This window comes from Erpetoichthys calabaricus, chromosome 12 (genome assembly GCF_900747795.2).
Source record: "Erpetoichthys calabaricus chromosome 12, fErpCal1.3, whole genome shotgun sequence".
Lineage (NCBI taxonomy): Eukaryota > Metazoa > Chordata > Cladistia > Polypteriformes > Polypteridae > Erpetoichthys > Erpetoichthys calabaricus.
In genome coordinates this window covers 102,406,255-102,429,191 of record NC_041405.2, presented here as the reverse complement: position 1 = coordinate 102,429,191, position 22,937 = coordinate 102,406,255, and the positions used below count along the sequence as shown (strand labels likewise).

Below are 22,937 nucleotides of genomic sequence, written 5' to 3'. Positions count from 1 at the left end.
AAAAATGCCACCATAAATTTAAAACCCCAAAGCAACGTGAAACCCAGCTTAATGATCAAATAAGACAAACTAAATCAAGGGATTCATTGTTACATTTGACGTCAAAATCAAAAATGTTATTTATCACAAAAACATTGCGAAAATAAACATGTTATAACATTTAATTTAGCAATAAGTATTGTAAATATGATAAACTATAGATATTAACTTATGAAAATTAAAAGAATACATATGATGAATTTCTTCCTAACATTGTTTTATATTTAAGTTTTAAGGCATCAGTATGCTTTAAATTTCTATGTTCTATTATTATAAGCCTCAGTAACACTACTTAAAGCTAGTACTTGTAGCTTATGTATATGTAGTATATATTGCTTGTGTACACCCTATATAATATCAGAATAAACACAAACATACAACAAAATGTAAAAAGAATGTCTTTATGTCATCATAAAACTGAAGTAATTTGCTTTCACATAGTATTGCATAATATTTTCAGCTAGTCCCATAGTAAATATCTTGCAGAATTTGCCCTTTGATTGACTTGGATATTTTTGTTATATTGTGTGCCCATGTTATCCAACACAGCATCAATTATGTTAAGGCTGGGGTCCTGGAATGGCCAATTTGTGTTACATCTGCAGATCTAAGTAGGTCTTAAAAGTGTTTTGGGGGTCATTATTGTGATGACAGATGAAGGTTTTTCCAAGAAGGTGCTGTCTTGTAAGAACCACATGTTAAATCAAAATCTTCTCAAGTTTCTCAGCAATCATGAAATTATTAACTATGTCCAAATCCCCTAGAATGGAAGAACCACACTGTGCTTCACAGAAGCTAACATCAATATATCAGCTTTTGAGTAATTCTAGACCCTTTGTTAACCAAAATGTTCTAATTTTACTCATTATTTGCTAAGATTGTCTGCCACTGATTGTCTCTCCATTCTTTATGATCTTCCCACATTATTCAGTTACTTCTTTTTATTGCCTTTCCACAAAAAGACAACTTCAACTAAGACTTGTTTGCATGGTCAAAAAATGTATTTCATCTCTGGGTGATTCTGGAAGTGGTGAGCAAGCACTTTTATCCTGCCCCTTGATAAGGTGACTTTTAAGTGCAGCACATCAGGTTCAGACAGCTTTTTAAGTTTTCCACTGTATTTTCAGTCTTTCATATTTCAAATGACAGATTGAATACCACATGTTGAAAATCTGGCTTGGTGTGCTGCTGCTCGCTGCCTATAGCTATGCTGATACAAAACTATGATTTTATGTAATCAAAGTGCATTAGCTTGGCCATTTCCAAACCTCTCCTGGAGGCAATTCAGTAATTGTACTTAGTATACATCCATTTATCTGATAATACTGGTTTGGTGAATCACTACCAAATTAATTTGATTCAGGTATGCTCACAAGATAAAAATATGATTTTGAAACACACCAAAAAACTTTTTATAGTATCATTATTGATTTCTATTTATTTTAATGTTAAATAGTGTTTACCTGAGTTGCATACTACAAATTATTTCTTTCTTGTCTTGTCATAGTTCCTCTTGTGGCAGGGACACCCCTGCAATCTATATTCAGGTGGAGCAGCCCTGGACGGTGCAATACCTCCCCCTGGACGCTAGATGGCCGCCCCCCCCTGGGTTGGAGAGGTGCCTCGCTTTCCCACAGGGCTCCATGGGAATTGGAGTTGGGTGCAGCTCTGTTGGGTCCTGCAGGCACCGTCAGGGGGTGCTGCAGCTAGGACTCCTGAGCCTGTACGGGCACACCAAGTGAACTATAAAAGGGGCCAGCAGCCACCACTCCGGGAGCCAGAATCGGAAGAAAGAGGATGAGGTTGCCTGGGAGGAGTGGTGGAGGAAGAAAAGAATGAGTGTGGTTTTTGTGTTGGTGTTTTTAGGACTGTACTGTGGCTGGGGGACAAGGGGAAGACATGCCCTCCAGCTGAAGAAAAATACATTTGTGTTTTATTTTTACGTATGCCTCCGTGCTGGGTCAGGCACCTATATAGCACCTTTCACACTCTGCATGTTCCTCTTCCTGTATATGGATCTGATTATTACTTGGCTTTGTACTGCCAGTGGTGTGTGATGGGCCATCATCCAACTCTGTGTCCTACAGATTTATTTTCTGTGCCTTTTGGATGTCATTATTTTTTGGATGCTAATTATGGACACAAAATAAGCAATTGAGGATTCTGAATCCTAAATAATAAATCGGTTAGGTTGAAAAAGAAGCATTTTTCATTAGTAGCAGTAATTGGAAAACATGAAGTTACAGTAGTACCCGTGTTCTAGGTGGAAGACCACTTTGGTGCACTGCAGGACTAACAGTAACATAATCTATGCAGATCAAGGGATCATCAATTAAAGATGAGTAAAACTCCCATTCGTGTTCACACCTCACTCTGTAAAAAGCCCGGGCTCCTAGAAACTATTGAAATCGTCAGAAAAAAAAATTAAAATGCATTCATACCCCCCTTGTCTATCAGCAGCTAAGCGAGTTTCTCTCTTGTTTGTCTTTCCTTGGTGGTTTCACTTTGGCGACGGAGTCGCTTTCTTTCAGCTTCATGCTGAAGCCTCGCACTTCTTTCTTCATCCGACTTGTTAACTTGGGGCCGCCTTGCCGGCTGTTTGAACTTCATGCTTTAGCCTTGCACTTCTGGGCCAGACAGACAGACAGACAGACACACACACTTCCACACGTAGACATTTATATATATATATATATATATATATATATATATATATATATATATATAAATAATATATAATAATAATATATATATATATATATATATATATTTATATATATATATATACAGTAATCCCTCCTCCATCGCGGGGGTTGCGTTCCAGACCCCCCCGCGAAAGGTGAAAATCCGCGAAGTAGAAACCATATGTTTATATGGTTATTTTTATATTGTCATGCTTGGGTCACAGATTTGCACAGAAACACAGGAAGTTGTAGAGAGACAGGAACGTTATTCAAACACTGCAAACAAACATTTGTCTCTTTTTCAAAAGTTTAAACTGTGCTCCATGACAAGACAGAGATGACAGTTCTGTCTCACAATTAAAAGAATGCAAACATATCTTCCTCTTCAAAGGAGTGCGTGTCAGGAGCAGATAATGTCAGAGAGATAGAGAAAAGCAAACAAATCAATAGGGCTGTTTGGCTTTTAAGTATGCGAAGCATCGAGGCACAAAGCTGTTGAAGGCGGCAGCTCACACCCCCTCCGTCAGGAGCAGAGAGAGAGAGAGAGAGACAGAGAAAAACAAACAATCAAAAATCAATACGTGCCCTTCGAGCTTTTAAGTATGCGAAGCACCGTGCAGCATGTCGCTTCACGAAGCAGCTGCACAGAAGGGAGCAAAGTGAAGATAATCTTTCAGCATTTTTCGACAAGCGTCCGTATCGTCTAGGTGTGCGAACAGCCCCCCTGCTCAATCCACCTACGTCAGGATCAGAGAAAGTCAGCGCAAGAGAGATGGAGAGAAAAGTACGTTGGGTAGCTTCTCAGCCATCTGCCAATAGCGTCCCTTGTATGAAATCAACTGGGCAAACCAACTGAGGAAGCATGTACCAGAAATTAAAAGACCCATTGTCCGCAGAAATCCGCGAACCAGCAAAAAATCCGCGATATATATTTAAATATGCTTACATATAAAATCCGCGATAGAGTGAAGCCGCGAAAGGCGAAGCGCGATATAGCGAGGGATTACTGTATATATATATATATATATATATATATATATATATATATATATATATATATATAATCCAACATCTGTCTGCTTTTCACGAGAGAACTACTTAATGGATTTATTAGATCAGGTTTTTTTTCTATAATTTGCTTGAACATTCCAGTTGATTTGGCGACATCTCTCATTGCACTATGTATCATAGTTTGCTCTTGCGGTACCAATTATTTGTGCGAATCTGAGACACACACAGCGGGCCGAGGGGAGTGGTGCAGGGCCCTCCTTACTCACGCGCCAGCCTCAGGGTGTCGCTTACCTGCATTTAGCTAGCGAACGACAGAACTACTTAACGGATTTAGATCAGGTTTTTTCTATAATTTGCTTGAACATTCTAGTTGATTTTGCGACTTCTCTCATCGTGCTAAGAATCATAGTTTGCTTGCAGGAGTTATATATTTGCGCTAATCCGAAACAGAGGCTGGAGGCCGAGGGAAGTGGGAAGCGTGACGTCAGGAGTGGGGAACCGGGCAGGGCTCTCCTCACTGTACTGTTTCACTACTACGCAGGCGGAGCCGCGGGGGATGGCTAGTATTATATATATAATATATACTGTATATATATTATATATACATATCCATCCTATACCACAATAGTATCACACAGTGCTTTTAAAGAGATACAGTATTTGGAAAAGGCCAACAATTTTCTATCTGTCTATTACAATTGTATTGCTTTTAAAACTGTTAGTAGATCTAGAAATACAGATAATAATCAATTTCATAATGGCATCATCTGTATGGAATTTTTCATTTCACCTTATTAATTAAGAATGTGTGTGCACACTTTAAATTCAGTTTAGTTTCATGCCCATGTTGACACCCATATAACTGGCCATTTCCAATCTATTGATTACCAACAGCACAGTAAACCAGTAAGTCATAAACATCAACAGTGTATTGTACTTCATTTGAGTAGGGCAAACAAAGAGTTGTATTTTTATATTGCTTTGTAATCATTTTATGTTAAATGAAGTGACTAATATTTTCAGGGATGGCTTTCTGCCCATTAGTGCATGATAGCTTTTTGCAGGGACTCTAATTTTGTGGTGTACAATTCAGGGCTGGTTCCTTAAAAAAAAAACCAGTTCAGTCCATAGACATTTTCTTACATCTAAAAGCAAGCACAAAAATGTATCACTAAAATTAATGCATGTTAATACAAATATTTATTATTACCATATTATTAATATTTAACATTTTAATATTATGTACACTATATCAACAATTATGCTGAATAGATCAAATGATGAAAGAGAATGTTAAATATGGTAAATAAATTTTCCTGGATGGATTGTGAGCACAGCTTACCCTTGAGCTTTTCCCCCAGTTGTGCACACTCATGTTCTGAGTAATGGACGATAGGAGGAGGAGATGGGGGGCGCATGCGGTCCTCCTCCATTCTCCGCCTATGTCTTTCTTCCCGTGCCAGCATGCGTTGTCTGCATTCCCACTCATACAAATCATCACGAGCTTGTGCAAAGTCCACATGCAATCGGCCAGTGTCTTTCTTGTCAGTGCTAGAGCCGAGTCGTATCCGGTAACCTACGGAAAAATAAGGGAGGCAGAAAGAAATTTGATCAAGTATTGTTTTATTAACTGTTACTTATAACACCAACTCTTAATATTATCATATGACGTTACCATCTCTGCAAAATGTTTGAGAAAGTTAATAAAGTTCATAAATGAAGGATCTTCTCTGTTTAAGGGATTGATGAGTCACCACTTGTTACATAAATATGTTCAAAATATCTCCAGAAATGGACTTTTAGCTTAAAAGTTGTTGCATCAATTCTGTATGCTTCTTTTTGAAGCTGTTGAGGAATGTTAATATGTCACAAAAGAAAAAAAGCGAATCTTTGGGTGTTTATAGCAACAGTTTAAATATGAATTTGTTACTTAGTGCCATAAAAAATTTAACACCTTAATTAAAAAAGCAACAGCATTAGGTACTGTACTTAATTCAGTAATTATCTCTGGGTTAATTCTGATATAATAGTGCAGAAATTAAGTCTGCTTTCTCAAATGTGTATGTATCCATTTGATTGACCGCAACAAATACGAAATAAAGAAACCTCTGGGAGATCCTGACAGTGCAAAACTTATTTTGATATTGTAATAATGTCTGTGACAAAAAAATAATGTATATAAGCTGCAGCATGTACAATTTATGACACTAATGAGAAAATTATTTTTTTAATCATAGTGGGAACCAAAGGGAGAAAAGTTAATAAGTTAAAAGACACACTTGAGGAACAGAATTTCATTACTGAAAAAAAAAACAAGCTTAAAGTTGCATTTGTTCTTTTAGTGTTAACTCTACCCGTATTTTATCTATGGTAAAAACACGTTGCTAAAAACAGCAAAAAAAAAAAATCTCTTTTTAGACTTTCAGGTGACAATCGATTTGTGGCTATAATTAGTTTACACAGACATTGTATATGACGTCTGACATCAGTAAGTGAAAGCAAATAGGAGACATAAACAAGTTGTGCTGGATTTACAGTGCTGAGAGTGAAAACAATCTTGGTGTAAAAAGACAAGAAGATAAAAGCTGGCCATGCTCTGTCAGAATTTAAACAATATCTGTCTTCTATTAACTTTTAAAATCAATATTTTTTAGTTGAAAATCTTTCAGATCTCTATAAAAACATAGTGATGCAGTTCCTTAGTATACAACTAATGAAAAAGAATAAAATAAAAAACATTCAGGTGGGATTTATTTATGCCTTAAAACACAAGCTATATTGGATATATACTTTACTGCTTTTATATGTACATAAAAATGTGTGAATACAACCAAGGGTGTGGTAAATATCAAAAGTGGACATATTTACTAAAGATAAAGCATTAATGGTGATCAATTCAGGGAGAACAGAAACAAAAACAAACAAAGTCCCATCTGTACAGCCTTTCCTGTTCCTGACTATTCTGGTACAGAGACTTAGGCTACTCCCTTGCCTACCTGTCTCACCATTTGAGAGCTCCTAAAATTATGTTTCAGTCCATTTCCATTGTAACACAAATTGGCACTACCCTTTCTTTTTGGCATGGCACAAGATTGTAGGTGCAGACCTGAACCTCTGACCCAAATTCAATACATAAATCCTACCAAATAAAGTTTTTGTTAGTAAACCAAAGAATTAGTTTCTATGGAAGTTGATTTCTGCCACTCAAAAAAAAATTCTTAAGAGAACTGCATTTTCTTGCAGTAATGTTGACTGGCTCACAATAATTACTGCGATATTCTGCTAAACTATTGCTGCTGGCATCATCGTGCACACTTGTGCCTCAGTTGTCTAGTGATACCCAATGATGGAGAAATAAAGAACTGGTGTAGAGTGCAATCAAGTGACAAGAACTGAACTGGCATTATAGGCAAAGATTTAGTTTTAATCAGGTTAAACTTAGTACGTTTAGTACAGATGTTCTGAGGCAGAGTGTTAGCACAGACATGTCATTCTTGCCTCAAAGTGGCAGTTGCCACACTAATTGGCAGTTCTGAAAACTGGCGACACCCAGCGTCAAAGCAGTGCTACTGTTCCTGTGGTCTGCTTTTCTTTTTTAGATTCACATCTATGATGCAGGTTTTATCAGATACACTAATATTAACTGAATGTCATTTACAAATTTAATTCACTTGATTGTAATCATTCAATAACAATATAATGGCGCATGGAATGGCCAAACTATTCCAACTACCATGGCTGCTTTAGCATTGTTAGAAGACATCGCAAATGGAAGAATTTGAAGAGAGTGTGTATTTAGAGATGATGATGACTGGCTTCTAAGTCGATTTTGATTTCCAGGAGCTTTTCTCTTGGAGCTGTGTGTGCCTGATTTACAAATGCAGACTTTGAGGAACTGTGCTCTACCTGCTCCTTTGCAAGTTCTGTTCACTCTTGGAATTTCAGCCATAGGAGTTTTTCAATGTGAACTTGATGATCGACTGGGTATTTCTCAGTCATCACTGAGTCATACCATACCAGGATGGTATTATTCATTTGTCATCCAGATATATTGAATTTCCTTACACTGTTGAAGTAGGAAACATGAAAGCGTAATTAACACCAACGTCCGGTTATCCAAATGTAATTGTGGTCAACTGCACAGACATTGCTATTGCAATGGCACTGGACAAGTTACATCAGCCAGGGATGAATCACCTGAAGAATGAGCTGGCATTACATGATATAGAACTGGAGAGCCTATAAAAACTGCAACTCTGCACATTCACAGGTGCTTTTTCCAATCAGTGTGGCAAAAGGCAAGCAATCCTTTTAAGGATAGCGAGTCACCAGAAAAGAGTCGCGTAAAGAGCAGAGAATCTATTCGTTGTGGCACTTGGCGCCAATGCTACACTATAAAGGCGCCTTTAGAGAAAGAATTTGGCTATATAAATAGAATGCATTTCCACTCTATTAATAGTCCATAGAAAGTGTGTCACATTTTGCATCGGACAGCGTTACTTTGTTTGATTGTAATTAGCAGAATGTAAACACAGGTGATCAGATGCAGCATTTACTTTTTAACCAATTCATTTAATTTGTGGTCAATATCACATAGTACAGCCCTTATGTATATTCCTTAGCTCATTGGTCACATCTCTTACAGCATCCATTACTGTATTTTATGACTCCAGAACAATCTGGTGGTTTCTGAGACAGAGGTGTGTGCACAGCAGCACCATCACTGCATGGATTCACATACTCAGCACAAGGGTCACTTTTGTAATATTGTCTGCAACAGAATAAACAGATGGTGGGCTGTGACTCACTTTTCACATTGACTTTGATATCTGACCATTTCTTTTATTATTTCGGGCACTGCAAGACTTTCTGAACTTGAACTTTAGAGTGTCTCCACCACGCTGTCTCCACCACGCTGTATCACTCCATCAATTTTCTTTTGTTGTTTATACCACTGCTTAAGCCAACAAATAGTACTTTTTCCATGCCTCCACTTCACATTTGCTGAAAATCTTTTTTTCCATGTACTTTTGCCGTTGTCTTTTAACAAAACACTAAAGAAAAGGAATATTTATATTGATTTGCATATTAAAATATGCAAAATTCTGGGAGGAGTCAGGGTGGGTCTGTAGGCATGAACGCGTGAGTTACATTTCACATACACTGGAATTTTATAAATGGAGACTGCATGGAACCTGGCGTACGCACAAATTTATACATCTACATTTTTTTTGCACATACACACATTTCCATTGTTGTCCGTACGTCATGTTTTAGTGTGAATTCTATGCAAGGCGTTATACAGGGAGATTCACTCGATAGAGGCCCCAAATATTCTGTTGTAATTCCCATTAGGATAAAGCAATCTGAATCAAAAAAATATGCTATATAACTTGACGTATGTGTAATCAATTGCATTACATGTGATTCTGGAAGTGGTTTCCGTTTTCTGCCATACATATTTCAACACGGCGCTCCAAGTTCCTGAACGTATCTGCAAGTGTCTTGGGGTGAATAACAGCAATTTCACATTGGATGTTTTCCTTCAAATCTTCCACAGTGCAAGGCTTGTTCCGATTGATTTTTGCTTTGAGCATACCCCAAAAGAAGAAGTCTGGTGGTGTCAGATCAAGCGACCGTGGTGGCCAAAGCCCTTTTGAAATTACCCTGTTGCTGAAGAAGGACTCAAGTTCTGTCATGCTTATTGCCGATGTGTGACATGTTGCTCCATCTTGCTGGAAGTAACCTCAAGTCACTTTCCGTTAACTCACATCATCCAGTTGATTCTGACATTGCTTAAATGAATTGGTGACCCAACAAGTTCGCTCATATGAAGACGTGCTGCTCAATACTGTACACCACCATCCTGATGAAAAGTCAAGTGACTGAGTGAAGAGGTACAGGCGGTATGCACCCAGAAGTTGCAAACAGTTTAAACGTTACAACGGCTGTCCGGCGCATACCTCATCGCTCCAACGCAGGGGCATCCTGGCTTGTTCGAAGCTCCATATACTGAGGAGCACATTGCACGTTGTTTTGTACAGATTGCTTCATCCTAGCGAGAGTTATTACAGAATATTCAGGGCCTCTTTCAAGTGAATCTCCCTGTAGATGAGGCCATAGATGATCCAATAATCTAAGTCAACTGAAGATACACTGACTACTGCACCAAGCCCATCCTGTTTTGGGATAAAACACATACTGTATAAAGGCCACCACTACCTGAAAGTGGCAGTCTGATACATGGATTCACGTATGGAAAGAAACTTTTTCTTGCAATTTTTTCACTACAGTAATTTTGCTTTTACAATATACAGGGAATCACTGGTTGGTTCCCCAACTCTTAATTTGTGTTGTGCCTTATCTGTACTATTTTATTTATTACAACAACTGAGTTTGGGTTATTTGTTGAAAATGGTTCATCATCAACTCAACGTCATCTCAACTACAAACAGAGAAAGTGCGGTTTTATTGGTGGATATCTTTACCAATTAACTTTTTTTCATACATTTAAAGACATTTGCTACATTGCTAGCATCACTACTTGGATGTGGGAAAGATATGCCACACTATATAATATGTCTGCTATCAAGCAGCACAACACCCATATATTGTGTTTACAAACACTGAATAAATAAATAATGACCTTTGATGCTCTGAAGCTCATTTTAAGCTTCATAACCATTAAATGATGCTTCAGTGAGTAATGTTCAAATCCCCATCACAGCACACATATCGACCATCCATGGTTTTACTAAACCTGCCCAATTCAAGAGTCATGAGGCAATGAAGCCTATTTTGACAGCATAAGGCACACAGCAAATGTCAGCAATTGATGAGGGAGAATAGAAGAGCAAAACACGAGAACAACATGCCAAACCATTTTCAGAGAATGTGGCACTGGGCCAAGCTTCAAATCCAGTGTCCTGGAATTTGAGGTACTGGAACTTTACACATTGGGTAATGTGGTGGCACAGTGTTAATCATAACATGATAAAGTTCTAAAAGTTAAGATTAGAATGTTGACATTGAGTCTGGAGTACAGAAAACTCCAAATTACATCTGAGGTCCAGGGAGGATTAAACTGGGCACTTTCAAGCATCACTTAACACCCCATAATCAGAAATGATTAATTTCAGAAATTAGAATCCATCAAAAACAAAAAACTAATACTGATTCATAAGTGAAGTGATAGTAGCTTTATAATTTTATCATTCTGTTGTGTTTGCAATCTTGTGAAGAATGCTGAGCATAAGAGTAGAAGTTCTCTTTATAAAAATAAACTGAGATAAAATGAAAAAAATGAACAGGCCAATTAACCACTTGACTGAAGTACCATACATCACTATTTACACAAGAATAATGAAAATTTCCACCACAAAGTAACTTAATTTCTCTGAAGTCACAGCTCCCAAATGTCATTAAATATTTTATAAGGTATATTGTAAAAAACAATAAGCTGTGTCATTTACAAATAGGGCAATACTGCTCAGGAAAACAAAAATATTATTTATGAATGGTGGTTTGTATTCAAGAATGGAAACAATGGCAGCAAAAAGAAGAAAAAAAAAAGAAGTTAGAACATTAATAATGGATGAGTTTTATGTAAGTATATATAGTTGTGTAATGGATTTTAGGTGACCTGAATATACAGTGCAGAGTTTTATGTACAAAAATGATTAAAGGAATACACAACGATTAAACAGAATTTCTACCTAAGAGTATAAGTAAAGGAGATACAAGGAAGAGAAAAAACTAAGGACAAAATTATTTTTTCATTCTTCTTCTTTTCATTTCCTTAGAAGAAGTAATGAAAGGATGCAAAAATATTCAGTAGTTAAAGTGGCTGTCATAGGCTCCAAGCTGGCTGCTGCTAACAGGAAAATCAAACTGCTAAATATTCACCATGCTTTCTCATCATTTTCAATGCCTGTAATAAAATGAAATGCAGGATTCCTGAGGAATCTTATATAACTCCAACAGTCTAAAGACATGCTGTCCAGTTAACTTATGGCTTTCGCTTGACACCAGTAAAGGTTGCAGTGGACACATACCCTATCAATGGCTGCTTCTTACCATATCATGTTTGAGGATGAGCATTGGTTAGTTATCCTGAAGTGGATAACTAAATTAGGCAATGAATGGAAGCCTGGCTGTGTAAGCAATATGGCCAATCACAGGGGTTATCTATAAACTGTTCCAATGCACTTTAAGACCTGCTTCCTGACTAGAGGCTTAAGGAATGCTAGTGACTACCAACAGGAGCAATACAGCCACTAATTCAGCACATGGCCCAATACAGAGCAGGGGCAGACTTATGTATAAACACTCACAATGAACCCGTTGAGATTTCACAACCAAACAAAACAAAACATCTGTGAACTGTTACAGAAAACATGTCTGTGAAAGAAACCCTCAGAAAGGCTGAAGAATAATAATGAAAATGCAGTATATAAGGAGACAAGGGCTTTAGAATCTATTAAGATATGTTGGAAATATTGACTGTGCATTACAGAAGATTTAAATTGTTTTGGGGTTTCTTCTGTCTTTATACATTACTATGATGAATATGTATCCAGTATGCTTGAAAGTTTGATCCACCTTTCTAAAGTATGTTGGACATTGCTAATAGATCCTTCAGAGTGATTCACTGTCAAGTAATTCTGGTTTCAACTTCATATTCACTTTCAGAATTATGTTCATCCTTTTGCTGTTCCTATTCAGTTTACAATGTCAAAGTGTACCTTTTTAAAAGCAACTGCGCCTTCGATCAGTGCTTTAACTTGAGCCAAGCTTTGCTTTATTTACTTTACATCACAATTACAAACTGGAAAGCTGCCCATTATTTATGTCAGTCACCATGTCATTTAGTGCTGAACTGATCATCACAATTTAGTCCTAATGATAAAAACTAAACAGATTGTATGAGAAGACTTCCATAATTTTTATAATGCACCTGCATCACTTTTATCAACACAGTACATGAACACTTCCAAAGATGTAGCTTGGCAGACTGAAGCAAACACAGTCTATGTAAGATAAGTAAGATAACTCATGTACTTTCACCACCAGAAATGATAGGGGAGTTCTAACAATAAGAATTTATCAGAATAAAATTATAAAATTCTGTCAATAAAGTTAGCTTAGATACGCTTAAGAACACATGTAAGCTAACATTACAAATCTACATAAAAGTCTAATTTAGAAAGGCTTGGAAAAATCACAACCTAATATCAGGATAATAGAGATAAGAAAACAGTAGGATGGATCTTAATATTGACTTACTGTGGCAAGCTTTATTTATGCATCCCTGCATCTAAACAAAAGCTCACAACTTGTCAGATGTACAATATGTGTGTAACAGAAGAAAGACGCAAACAGTACTTTCAATCAATGCTAACTGACTGAGTTTTTAATTGATCTCATAAAGTGTATTATGCATGCTTTATTGGCATACATAATGTTACTCCGCAGCAAGAACAAATTAAATGGAAGAGTGGATGCTTATTTTGAATACTTTTAGAACAATATCTTGCTAGATGGCTCTCATGGAATAACAACAAAAACACAATTTAGGACAGTGAGGAGCCAGAGCGTAAGTCCTAAAGCATTAGCCTCAAGACAAGAAATAGTTACAGCATGACTGTCGGTGCATTACTCTCACCAATATGAACTGGGCTGCATTTTCAATTTGCAAGAGTTTTTCTTTTTTTTGCCTGCACATTATAACATGGATTGCAGTAGCAGTATTTTACACATACTATTTTCTGAGTTGTGACATTTTACATAACTTACAAGGTGAAAATCATGCTAATGGAGAGTGGTGGCAAAGTGAGTGTTGGTCAACCGTGCAAATCAATGTACAGTAATTGTACTCTGAACATGTGACAATAAATCAGAACTGAACTGATTACATCACTTGACATTTTTTATCAAAGCCTTCAATATTTGGAAGTGCTATCGCCACTGTCCACCTGCATGTTATTACTAAGTTCACAATGCCAACCAACAGAGCTTTAAACACTTTCTGTGGCATATTGAATACAAACACATGACTGAACAAATGTAAAAGATACATTACAGGATAAAGCTAAGCCACAATGCAACTGAATCAAGTGTTACAAATATGTTACCGATTATTTTTTTATAGAGCAAGCTGAGGCGCCTTTGTTGAGAATATGATACAAAAGAGAATCACTGAAGACGATAATTAGTAACTTTTACTGTGTTTTGTTGGTAGACACTTATTTAAGTCCATAATATAATGAGGCAATTCTGATTTTAGGTTTTGATGGCAACACAGAATTGTGATTTGTAGAAATTCTATAAACTTTTAATATTTTTAATCACTGTTATAACATTATCAAATGCCACTATTGGTGCTGTCTTCTGTAATAATGAGCCCTGCAGCATATCCATGCAGCTCCTCACCGCTGATGATGTTTTCTGCAGTCCGTGCATTATAAAGAATTTCAGCACTGCGTAACAGTCTGTGAAGTATTCTGTTAACGCCACCACTTCAAATTGCCCCATTCCCCAAATTTGCCTATCAGAGAACAATGCATTGTATATGGAAAAAAAATTAGTAACAATGAGCATGTGCATTGCCTATGGATAAGTGCAATGAGGTATGGCAAGAAAATCATATCACGATAAAAATAACAAATTTGATGATTTTAGTTGATACCAGTATAATGCGATGTACTTTTCAGACTGAGACAGACTGAGTTGCTGCTGTTTTATACTAAAACTCATTCATCATAGAAAACAAAAGCTGGTTTTCTTTCTCATTAAACATAATGGGAAACAGCTGCCATGTGTCTGATTTTCCTTTTATTATCATAACGGACTTAAAATTAACATTTTCAACCAACACATGTCTTTTGGAGGCTGCTGGGTTGACAAACAGAGAATCAAAACAAAGTTAAAATGAAAAATAAGCATTACATGTGTTACATTTTTTGCTGCATCTGTAAAGGCGGAAAAGAATTGTGTCTAGTATAAACCTGTATATGTTATTCTTTGACCACTGGCACTCCATTATAAAAATGTATCAAATATCAAATTGGTGTTCTCCACAAGCTTGATCTACATTATGGAACCTGCATTTATAATAATAATAATAATACTAATAATAAAAATGACAGCTTATTTGTTTTAAAATTTTCTGTTCACTTTTTTGGTTTTTTTACTTAGTATCAGATTTTTTATGTTGCTGTTAATAAAAGCTTTATATATATATATACGTATATATATATATATATATATATATATATATACATACATATATACAGTATATATACATATTTATATACATATATATGTATATATACATACATATATATATACAGTATATATACATACGTATATATATATATATATATATATACATATATATACACATATATATGTATATATACATACATATATATACATATATATATTATATATATACACACACACACACATGTATATATATATATATATATATATATATATGGAAGAGAAGGTCTGTGATACGGTTTGCATATTTGCAGCTGGAGATCCACAAAGGGAGAAAAATGAATCACGTATCATAAAGTAGTTTTTATTCCTGAGCTTTCAACCCCTACCAGGGGTCTTCATCAGAGGATAATGCTTAGACTTACAAGAATCAAAGGCAATATATAGCAACACATTAAGGGGGGGTGGGGGTGGGGGTGGGCGAGGTGACTAAGTCGATATGATCAAGAGGGGGGGTTTGTATAGTTTATTTATTATGTACATGTTCTTCTTAAGTTAGCATATGCTGGATATATGTCCAAGTGTCTGTTGATGGCGTTTTCATTTGATAGCCAAGACTTGGCCAACTCTCTGGCACTTTTAGTACTGGCCTTATCAAATGAAAACACCATCAACAGACACTTAGACATAAATCCAATATATAGTGAGAGATGGCCAGCAGCTTATCCTGGCCAATACATCCACACCGCCAGATGGAGTCTTCCCTGCAACATGGAGGTGCCCCGAATTCCTGCAGGGCATCATGGACAATTGAGTTCGGCTTCACAGCTCTGCTGGATACTGTGGGGGCCGCCAGGGGACGCTGCAGGGAGACATGAAGATTGTTTCTATCATAACCCGGAAGTACTCCCAAGTCATGGGGACAGAAGGACAGAAGTACTTCCGGGCTAAAGAAAAATATAAATCTTCATCTGACCCGGAAGTGCCATTGGATCACGTGGGCTGAAGGACAGGAGCGCTTCCAGGTCAAGGATTATTGAAAGGACTGTGGGAAACCCAGCAAGCAGAGCCGGAGTTGGGAGGAAGTGTGACAGAGTTGCTGGGTGGAGTAGAGGATTTATTGTATTGATTATTGTGTATTATTGAGTATTGTGGAGGTGGAGGTGCTTTGTGCACATTATTGTAATAATAAAAATTCATTACTGGGACTTTTAACCTGGTGTTTGGATGTGTTGTCTGTGGGTTTTACGGAGCAACAGCGACCCCTAGTGCCACTATATATATATATATATATATATATATATAAATATATATATATATATATATATATATATATATATATATATATATACACACATACACACACACATACACAACCGGGGGACCACAGGGACAGAGCAAGGAGGCACAAACCCGTGGGGGCCCGTGGCTACCGCCAGGGGGCGCCCCAAATCTCATAAAGCCCGGGAGATCTGCATTTCCGCCACACCTGGGAAGGTGGGGGAAGGTCCTTCCAGCGACACCTGGAGTGCTTTCGGGTGCTCATGCGGCACTTCCACTACACCAGGAAGTGCCGCCGGAAGAACGTCATCAAGCACCTGGAGTCGGGAGCTGGAGCAGGATGAAGCTCCAGTGACAAGTGGAAGAGAAGCGGCCCACAGACATTGAAAGGCCCGAGAAAGGGTATTGTGGTGTTGGGAACACTGTGTGTGTGCGGGATTTGGACTTATGGGGCCAATCCTGAAAAACGTGTGTGTTTTTTAAAAACTGCCGGTGTCCGTTTGGTTGTGTCCGGGCTGGTTCTCTCACAATATTATATATCTACAGTATATATATATATATATATATATATATATATATATATATATATATATATATATATATCTACAGTATATATATATATATATATATATATATACATACATACATATATACAAAATGATCATGGAATACTTAATTATCATTACAATGCAGCATTTAATACATTCAGTAACTTCTTATGTGAAATATGAATAGACTCAGCATGCTTTGACTTATATACAAAACAGATGGGCACTGACTTCACATCTTTTGCACCCTAGAACCAGAAAACACATACTTGTAGCAGAGTAGATGGTTGGAGGAGTGGACAGAGTGTGGGGACTAAAGTATTGTGTGTGTTTGACATGTTTAAGTAATCAGAGGTAACTTTATATGGTTTTCGACCCTTAATGTTTGCATATTTTGACAACACTAATGGACAACATTGCCATTCAATCCAACAGACATACTTAATAAACACCAAACCTGGATCTTACCTGTAATCTAGTCTGCTGCACAGTGGTCAGCACTGCCATTTGATGCTATTTGCAAAAAAATTAAGAATGTGACCTGCATCAAACTGCATTTTAAATTACGTTTTAAAGTCAGTATGTTAGTGAGCCTTAGGTAATTTTTTTGTGGTAGCCTGTCTTCAATGAGGGGCAGCACGGTGGTGCAGTGGTAGCGCTGCTACCTCGCAGTTAGGAGATCCGGGTTCGCTTCCCGGGTCCTCCCTGTGTGGAGTTTGCATGTTCTCCCCGTGTCTGCGTGGGTTTCCTCCGGGCACTCCGGTTTCCTCCCACAATCCAAAGACATGCAGGATAGGTGGATTGGTGATTCTAAATTGGCCCTAGTGTGTGCTTGGTGTGTGGGTGTGTTTGTGTGTGTCCTGCGGTGGGTTGGCACCCTGCCCGGGATTGGTTCCCTGCCTTGTGCCCTGTGTTGGCTGGGATTGGCTCCAGCAGACCCCCGTGACCCTGTGTTCGGATTCAGCGGGTTGGAAAATGGATGGATGGATGTCTTCAATGAATCATTCTTTCCTCAGTTTATAAGGCAAAGTCATTTGATATTTATTCATCTCATTGTTAAAGAGATTATTCTTTTTTGCTCTTTTCTAAAAAAAATTTTGGATTCCTTTTTGGGGCATACACACAGTAAGAGGTCTTATGGTCTTATGTTCTGGTAATTCCTTCTTTAATATAAGAATTTTTAAAATTGTTTTCTTAGATTTATTGTTCTACTCTTAGAACAATTGTAGCAGTTCTATTAATAGTGCTGTTTAAATAAATGGATGTGAGAACTGCATCCTTTCGTCTGATTATTTTCAGGTATTAGAAACATAAAATAACAATTACAATTTAAATCTCAATTTAAATACTGGTCAAAATATCACAATTAAGCAGGCATTATATTTTGACTTTTTCTAAATCAAACAGTTTCACATATGAGGCCAATTTAGGATGGCCAGCTAATCTGTTATGGATGTATTTTAAAATGTGTGTGGATTAGCTGAGTATTTACAACTAAAAAACATTCAGACAACATTTGTGTGGGATTCAAACCCAGGTTGCTGAATACATAAGGAGGTAGCCCTAAGTACTGCACAACTCATCAAGGAACACATTTACAAATAAGAATGCTGAAAGAAGTCAAAGGAAAATCACTTTATTCAAACAGATTTGATCCAACATTAGTTCCTGCCATGAAACAATCTCTGTTGGTGTTGGCTTTTGTGCCATGTTACCCGGTCCTGGGGAAAGCAGTTTCAGAAAACTGATGGATAAGCAAAATGTTACACCAATTTATAATGATGAAAATTAGAGAGCTAAGTCTGTCATTAACTGGTAATTTTAAAATAAATAGCATATTCTGGCCCCGGGCATGGCTAAATCTCTTGGATCAAATTCTCGTTTCACGGGATGCGAGTTTTTGATATTTTTTAGTTTATAATTTATAAACAGAATAAGAATCTGAAAATCAAACAACATCATATTAAAGTTTGATAAATTCTGAAATTCTGAATTCTGTAGGTTTTAAAATAAGCCTGATTTAAAGCGTGACAAAAAAGTGACATAAAAACGTCACATAAAATCTTTGCACAAAATCGTTGCACTTTTAGGCTTAGGATTTTATATATAGGGAGTACATAATTCCCCTCTTTGTCAATAATTTATATAATTCTGTTTCTCAAGTCAATTGTGGCTCAGCTACTTGGATTGTATGTATGGATGGAAAAAGTAATACAGGAAACCTTAGAAAAATGTTTTATTAATTATTGGCTAAACCAAAAGCAAAGCTAATGATTAACTAAATAATAAACCACATTCCCAGCAGTAGCACCACATTTGTGTAAAGTCCTCTCTGGTAAATGATACTAGTCTACTGGCAGCCTTCAAGTTACAGCTACGTATACAGTATGTGTGTAATGCAGACAAAATGATGAACAGAATTGAAGTGCTAGTTTTGAAATAGCATAAAAGCATTATCAAACAAACACCCATTCAAGGTGTTTTACATGTATAGCACTTTAGTATAACTGTTTGTGTATATACACAATATTGTTTTTAACAACTGGAACACAGGCAGGTCAACTAAGGGGTAGCCTGAAGTGGCACTGTGATTTAAAGCTAAAGACATATAGTGTCTCTCTAAGCAAAACTCTTAAACTCTCTGTCTTGTTCTTGAGTTACTTTTCTGTATTTTACTTTTTTAATCCCTGTGACCCAAAAATGGGTTAAATTTATATGACAATAAATGGACACAAATTTCCCCAAAAAACTATATTATTTTATATCTAAATGCTCAAACATTTAATTATTTCTCCATCAGATATAAATATATATATGTATATATATATATATATATATATATATATATATATATATATATATATATATATATATATATATATATATATAAATATATATATATATATATATAAATATATATAGATAGTGACCATAGGGGGCGCTGTCGCACCTCCAAACCTGCAAACAACATGCCAAAACACCAGGTAAAAAGTCTCAATAATAATTTTAATAATTATAATTATGTGCACAAAGCACCTCCACAATACTCAATAATAATACAATAATTCATCAATAATCAATCCTCCCAACTCCGGCTCAGTCTGCTGGGTTTCCCACAGTTCTTTTAAAGTCCATGACCCGGAAGTATTCCTTTTCCAGGTCAAATGTCATCTTCAAGTATCCCGGGCTTCCGTCCTCGTGCCTCCGAAGTACTTCCGGATTGACGTAACTGTAATAGTCCCCGGGTTCTTGGTGAGCTCCCCCTGGCGGCACCCACACCACCCAACAGGGCTGAAGAGACGGACTCCATGTCCCATGCTGCCCTGCAGGAATCCGAGGAACCATTTCCATCCAGGGGAGTTGCCATCTAGCGTCCCAGGGGATGCATTGCCCTGAAAAGACTATTTTCTTATGATGAGGGATGTCCCGGCTAGACTGAATAGTCCATCACAATATATATATATATATATATATATATATATATATATATATATATATATATATATATATATATATATGTATGAATAAATATAAAATAACTGTTACTTTTAATTTAATACAGCCATTACATTAGACTTTAGAATTGTAAAACAGGCATTGCTTAAACAGCAGAAAAAAATAGTTTCATATGGTTAGTTGTGACTGCTAAGAATGTTTGTCATTTTAGTTTAATTGCAAATTAGAAAAATGTGTAAAATACTAATGTAAAAGCTCAGACATCCTGTTGTTAAACCCCATAGATGCTAAAATTACAGTTTGTTGTTTTCTTTCAAAGGTTTCAATTACCTAGGGTATTCTGAAATTATACACAAATTAAGAATTGTATAAACATATACATTCATTCATTCAAAGTGCCATGCCGGAATCCTGATGTGGGCGGCAGCTATGGCTTCTTTCTCATTTCTGTATTTGAGATTCCTCAATATGTCGAGTGTCTTCATTCCAGTTATTTGTTGTAGCCAGCCAAGAAATGCTAATCACTGACGACCCCTTGCCCGTTTCCCTCTATCCGTCCGGTCAATACTAATTACTCCAGTTTTTCTTTTTGCAACACATGGCCAACTGAATTTGTCTTTTCACAATCACCTCTAGCAATTCCTGAGTCATTCCAGCTCTGTGCAACACCTGTACATACTGTAATCTTTTTAGTCCATGACATTTTCATCATCCTTCTGAGAAACCACATTTCCACTGCTTCTAAGCGTGCCCCAATAGCTTTGCTAATCGTCCAACTCTTACAACCATACAGAAGAGATGACCGAACATAACATTTCAATATTCGCTGTTGAATAATTAGTGACACACTTTTTGATAACAACACCCAATCCATCTTTTTGAAATCACTCTTAGCTATGGCAATTTGGCGCTTTATCTCCTGATCTGTTCTCACATCAGACGTTAACATGCTACCCAGATATATAAACTGATCCACCTGCTCCAGTGCTTCTCCATTTACAGGTAGGACTAGTTGTTTTGTTTGAGAATGCCAGCACATAAGATTTCTTTCTGTTGATTTCCAAACCCTTCTTATAACTTTCTTCTACTACAATATCCACAAGTTTTTGCAGTTTTTGTTCTTCATCAACAAACAGCACTGTATCATCTGTGTACCGCAAATTGTTTATATTCACGTCTCCAACCTTAATCCCTTCAAGCTCTCTGATATACTGCATGATCATTTCTGTATATAATGAACAAAGAGCAGGAGACAAGACACAACCGTATCTTGTTCCTCTCTTCATTTCTGTATTCTCTCTAATAAGTCTGTTTAATCTAATAGCAGCCTCCTGATCCCAATGTAAATTCTTTAATGATTACAAGTCTTCTCCATCCACATCAATAAATTCAAGCATTTCAATTAATGGCTCCTACCTCACATAATTAAATAATTTTACATAATCTATAAAACATACAGAGATATCTTTCTGTACTTCAATAGCTCTTGTTCCTTTATCTGGCCTAAAACCGTATTGATCTTCTGAGTTTAATAACACCTTAAGAATCACTTTGGTTAACTAAATCATGAGACTAATAGTTCGATGTAGCTCACACTTTGTAGCACGTGGTTTCTTTGAAATAGAAATGAATGTAGATTTACACATCTCTTTTGGAAAATAACCCTCCTCATAAATCTTATTTGCCAACTGACTGATACGTTTAATACCAAACTCATCTAGCGCTGTCAACATTTCAATGACTATCCCTTGTGGTCCAGCAAGCCTTCCCTTTTGTCATGCTATCCAAAGCCTTCTTTAGCTCATCCTCCAATATCAGACACCTGCCTGTCTTCTTTATTTTAGGTTGGTTACAATTATCATTGAATAGTTCTGTAATATACTCTTATACATAACATATACGTTATATATTTTCATTTTTGTTGATATAATTCTAAAGCTGTAACCCCTGTACATCAGTTTCAATATGTTTAACTCCTATAGCACAAAGATTTCTGCAGCTGTTTGGTATCTAATGTAGCCATGATATATGACCTTATGTTCCTTGTGCTCAAATCAGAAAAAAACTGGGCATGGCCTGCTTTGTGTTTTCAGTGGCACTGGATATGAAAAGAAAGAAGCTGCTAAACATGAAAGATAATCATGCCCCAAACTACTATCAAATACAAGTAAATATGTAGTATGAGATCCTTAAAACAAAGTACCAAAGCCAAAAAGAGACAAACGAGCAATTACGAATAGAAATGATGAATGCTAGTGACATCTGCATAATTGCTATGATCTGAATGTGAGCCTAAAGGTAAAACAATTGTAGTACTTCCAATTTTTAACATAAGACTAATTATTCATTCAGCATTACAAAACTTTCCATACTGGCCTTCCTCTAATCAATGTACAAAACATTTTCTATGCCAACAAGAGCAACAACAAAAATAATATTGTGTTAAAGTCAGCATTCCGCATACTGAATGCTGAACAATGATCTAAAAGACCGCTACCTATATGTGCATCATTTGCACTAACTCTCTCATCTCTCAACTCTCTCATGTGACAAACCACTTCTGACTCTTTGGCAGGACAAAAGTGTTAACATGCAAAAGTCTGTAATGTGTGGAGAAAAGCAGCAGCATGTGAACTCTGGAGGCAAAATAAACGGTAAGGGCTTGAAGATAAATTGTAGACTAATGGACGATGAC

At 36.7% G+C, this 22,937-nt stretch overlaps 1 protein-coding gene across 1 annotated transcript in view; it reads right to left on the bottom strand.

Annotated features, from left to right (window-relative positions):
- enox2 (ecto-NOX disulfide-thiol exchanger 2) overlaps positions 1 to 22,937 on the bottom strand; it is a 587,323-nt gene that overhangs the window by 101,066 nt on the left and 463,320 nt on the right. Inside the window, exon 6 of the mRNA XM_051935340.1 lies at positions 5,077 to 5,310. Coding sequence (XP_051791300.1) covers positions 5,077 to 5,310 — 234 coding nt within the window. The remainder of the gene's footprint in view (positions 1 to 5,076; positions 5,311 to 22,937) is intronic.